Source organism: Anguilla rostrata, chromosome 4 (genome assembly GCF_018555375.3).
Source record: "Anguilla rostrata isolate EN2019 chromosome 4, ASM1855537v3, whole genome shotgun sequence".
Classification (NCBI taxonomy): domain Eukaryota; kingdom Metazoa; phylum Chordata; class Actinopteri; order Anguilliformes; family Anguillidae; genus Anguilla; species Anguilla rostrata.
The window spans coordinates 28611372-28615937 of NC_057936.1; the positions used below are offsets into that span (position 1 = coordinate 28611372).

Genomic DNA, 4566 nt, shown 5'->3' on the forward strand with positions numbered 1-4566 from the left:
CACGAACAAGTTCACTACACATGCGTATCATGGCTTGCGAATATGATGCACCGTTTCAATTTTGGCGGGCTCGACTGAAAACAGCATGTTCGACATACCGTATCCGAGACGAAATAAATAATATAAATTACCTGTTACCTCTGCAACACTTCAGGGGTGCAGAAAATGGTACAACCAATCAGTAGCCTAACACTATGTGTTATGCACCAGAATTCTGAAACTCCTTGCCACATGAAACTGTCACACCTTCAGTAGTACTGATAATTGTATTTACAATCATTTTACAGTACATTTATATTGTCTTGAATATTTTTATTCTCTCATTTTGTTCATTTTTTTTACCTTGTTTATTCTTTCTTTAACTTTGCTGGATTGCTCCATTTTACTCTTATGCGAGGCAGTTTGTGGTGCATTCTACCTCAGTAAAAATGTGCTATACAAATAAAACTATTACCATTTTATGATGGAAAACAAAGGAACTTGTGTTTTAATTGTATGCACATTTTCTGGAAGCTTAACTAAACAAATGAGAATTAAATCAATTATAGTGGTTAGCCTCACATATTCAAACCGACCTTTCTGATAATATTTCAACTTTTAAAAAAGTTGAAAGTGTAAAAAGAAGAATCACGTGTCACGAAAAATCTGGATAAACCCATTTTTTAAAAATCAGGAGCCTAGTTAGAAATAAACAGATAGATACATTTTATAATTTTATCATGGTTTTCATGGGTATGAACATGTTAAACAACAAAATGAACATGTTACAGGAGAGTGTTTGATTACTGGAAAAATACCACAGTATTTCTTTATTCATGCCAGCATCAAAGCAGTGTTTTACAATCGTACATGTTCATTGTGTGTTGCAGATGACAAAAGGAGTGCTGTTCGCACATGACACAGACAAAAAAACTTGTTGTACAAACAAGTTGCCACATATGGTTGGGGGATTAAGCTTTACAATACACTTATCCACCTTCACTATTTTGTTTCACAGTATCCCGTAAGAAGATTCCTCTTTATGTACTTCCAAATTTGCAAATGTGTTCAGTACTCTACAGTTTGCAAAAAGGTGGGGAAATGAGCATTTTCCCATTTTCTAATAAACCACTGTAAAATACTGACAAGTACAATACATGGGAATCAGTCTTTTAAGTAAATAATGTCTACTTAACTGAAACACTGGTTTAAGAAATACACTTAAACCATTAATCTAAAACTTTATTTAAAGTTTGTTAGATTCAAATTGACCACTCCCAGAGCCCTCAATCTGACTATCTAAACAGCATGGGGAACATTGCTCAATCAGGGGTAAAAGTTTTCCCTGCTGATGAAGTTCCTTGGTATCAGAGCCTCCTCCAATGCAGTTCCCATTGATAAACACTCTCGGCACCTGTAAATTAATCAAGAAGATTGCCACTTTAAAAGATGACCCTCATACGTGTGCCCATCCTCTGGTACGTTACAACATACTGAAACATACATGAAGACATGTCACGGGCACCATTACATACACCACCATTTGGAAAAGTATCACATTCATTTATTATTCAGGAACAAGAGCAGCATGTACATTTATACTTATGCGTATTTACCCATTTATAAAAAATAAAAAATGTATTACCGTTCGGGCACCTGTTATTTGTGCAAGTGCCTCTTGAAGCCGCCTCCCATCATTATGTTTATCCAATTCAATGACTTTATATGTTGCACCTATTTCATTGAACACATTCTTTGCCATCTTACAATAAGGACAAGTGGTCTTCGAGAATATCACAACACAGTTGTGAGCGATCACATCCTAGGGTTAAAAAAGACAAATCATTGCATGCCAAAACAGCATAATGACTCAATGACTCAAACTACAACATACATTCCATAACAACCTGACATGAGCTGATTGGGCAAATCCAATTGCACTACATTTCCAAAAGTATGTGGGCACCTTCCCATATGGGCTTGTTGAACATCTCATTTCAAAACTATGAACATTAATATAATATGGAGTTGGACCCCCAATTTGTCCAGTAGATTTTGGAACATGGCTGCAGGGATTTGCTTCCATTCAGCCACAAGAGCATTAGTGAGGTTGGGCACTGATGTTGGGTGTAAGGCCTGGCTTGCAGTTGGCATTCCAATTAATCCCAAAGATGGGGTAGAGGTCAGGGCTCTGTGCAAGCCAGTCAAGTTCTTCCCCACCAAACTCTGCAAACCATTTCTTTATGAACCTTGCTTTGTGCACGAAGGCACTGTCATGCTGAAACAGGAAAGTACTTCCCCAAACTGTAGCCAAAAAGTTGGAAGTGCACAATTCTCTAGAATGCTAGTGAATGCAGTCCCAGACCCATTATTCCTCCTCCATCAAACTTTACAGTTGGCACTATTTATTCTGCCAAACCAAGATTCGTCTGTTCCGACTGCCAGAAAGTGAAGCGCGATTCATTACTCCAGAGAATGCATCTCCACTGCTCCAAAGTACAACGGAGCACCACTCCGGCTTGTGTACAGCTGTTCGGCCATGGAAACCCATTCCATGGAAACCCATTCCTTGACGAACAGGTTTCATGCTCACGTTGTTTCCAGAGGTAGTATGGAACTCCGTAGTGAGTGCGGCAACCGAGGACAGATGTTTTTTACCCGCTACATGCTTCATGCCTACCACTTTGCAGCTGAGCTGTTGTTGCTCCAATACATTTCCACTTAATAATAACAGCACTTACATTTGACTGAGGAAACTCCAGCAGGGAAGACATTTGAGTGCTAACAAGTTCATAAAATCAAGCATACAATCTCAATTGATAAACATTAGCCGTAGAATGGGCACTGTCATAGGATGCCACCTTTCCAACAAGTCAGTTTGTTAAATTTCTGCCTTGGGGTGTACACATACTTTTGGAAATGAGTGTAGCTTTCACTCCAGATTTCACGAGTTTATCTGTGAGACGTTATAAAACCCTACAGTTCACACTTAGCTACAAACGTTGGGGATCATTTGTTATCACCAGCCATGTTACACTACGTTGTCTCAACTGCTCTTACCTGTACGAACTGAGTAGAAGCCGTGCTTGATAAACCACCAGAGGAAGTTGATGTAAAGTTTCCCATCCTGCAAGAAAAGTGCAAATACCCCAACTGACATATAACGTAAGCAACTACTGAGAAAGTTCTTGAGGTAACTAGCTAGACTACCGAACTATTAAGTTACGTTACAAATTTAATATTGCAAGTATCGCTAGTGTACAAAACTGATTGCTAGCAGTAGGAAAGCAAATTGCAATTTTCCACCTCGTCATAATTACTGTAGGCTGATCGCACTCAATTTCTGACTGCAAGTGCAATAACGAGAATACGAATATAAAACAGACGATGCTGTATTTGTGCATTGGTATCATTATTTGTATGTGGATATAGCTACAACAGTCCCAATGTTTAGGGGGTAACTAAAATAGCTAACATCAGCTAACATGCAGAAAGGCAACACAACAGCAGATTCGTGGCTTAAACCAGTAGCTAATCCCTGAAAGGGATATAGGCTTAGGTGTACCATGCTAGTAGCTAGCTAGCTAACGTTACCTCAATTGAAAAAGCATTTGCTGTCGGCTAAATTATTTGCAGGATCTACACTTCCACAACTACACTGTAGTAACGTTTAATTTGGCTACGTTTCAGAAAGTAGGTAGATAACTCTTGTCAAGGTTAGCCAGATAAACAGAAATAGGCTTGTTTTTAAGTGAGGAGCAATGCGAATACTAAACCATTGTTTCTGATGTCAAAACCGTTGTCAATAACAGCTATCCAACCATCTGGTTAGCAATAGACTAGACTACAATTTGTAGTAGCTACAAACGTCGATTAGCGAGCAATTCTAGCGATGATCAGAGAAACAACTGGCCAGCTACGTTAGGTAGCTAGCCTCACGGAGAGGAAGTAACCTTATATATAAGTGCCGTGCGGTTTTAAAAATCGATCCTGCAGCAAACATTTCACTTGCGTAGTTCAGCTGTAGAATAATGGTTCAGAACAGGTGTTATCTAAGGTTGGTGGCGGATAAATGCAACGTTAGCTAGCAACTACATTTCACCAGGAGGCTAGTACAAAAAATGAATACCGCTGGTCCAAACAGCAGCCAGTCTACCATGTCCCTGTATTTTCAACTCATGTGCACATCTCTCTCTTAAACCGGAAGAACATTGGGCTGTCAAAATACAGTAGTAGCAAGATCACTGAAGTTCATTGAGAAAGATCAAAGGTTGTCTTTCAACTGCTCATCGGTTACAACGTTTATTACTATTATTATTATTATTATTATTATTATTATTATTATTATTTTATTATTATTATTATTATTATTATTATTATTATTATTATTATTATTATTATTATTATGTCCATGTGAAATATAATACTTACACCAGCGATCTTCGACTCAAGTGTGAGTTTGATTTTCCAGAGGGCGACACGCAGCAGACTATCCACGCGGAATACGTTTTATTAAACTTAAAAGCGAATTGGAACGACCAGAAACTTCTCTTGTTCGGGCATGAAGTCCGCGCAACTAATCATTCG

The 4566-nt window shown here is 38.4% G+C and overlaps 1 protein-coding gene across 6 annotated transcripts; it reads right to left on the minus strand.

Moving 5' to 3' along the window:
• Window positions 1–700: 700 nt before the first annotated feature.
• glrx2 (glutaredoxin 2) lies at window positions 701–4566 on the minus strand. 6 transcript variants are annotated; one of them, XM_064332028.1, is made up of 4 exons: window positions 4411–4566; window positions 3040–3106; window positions 1625–1801; window positions 701–1393 (listed from the first exon to the last, which is right to left on the minus strand). In XM_064332028.1, the coding sequence occupies exons 2-4, from the start codon at window positions 3103–3105 to the stop codon at window positions 1226–1228; spliced, it is 411 nt and encodes a 136-aa protein (XP_064188098.1). In that variant the 5' UTR covers window position 3106; window positions 4411–4566; the 3' UTR covers window positions 701–1225. The 6 variants fall into 6 exon arrangements, with proteins under 6 accessions (XP_064188098.1, XP_064188097.1, XP_064188095.1 ...); XM_064332027.1 differs by lacking the exon at window positions 4411–4566 and adding an exon at window positions 4109–4214; XM_064332025.1 differs by lacking the exon at window positions 4411–4566 and adding an exon at window positions 3933–4102.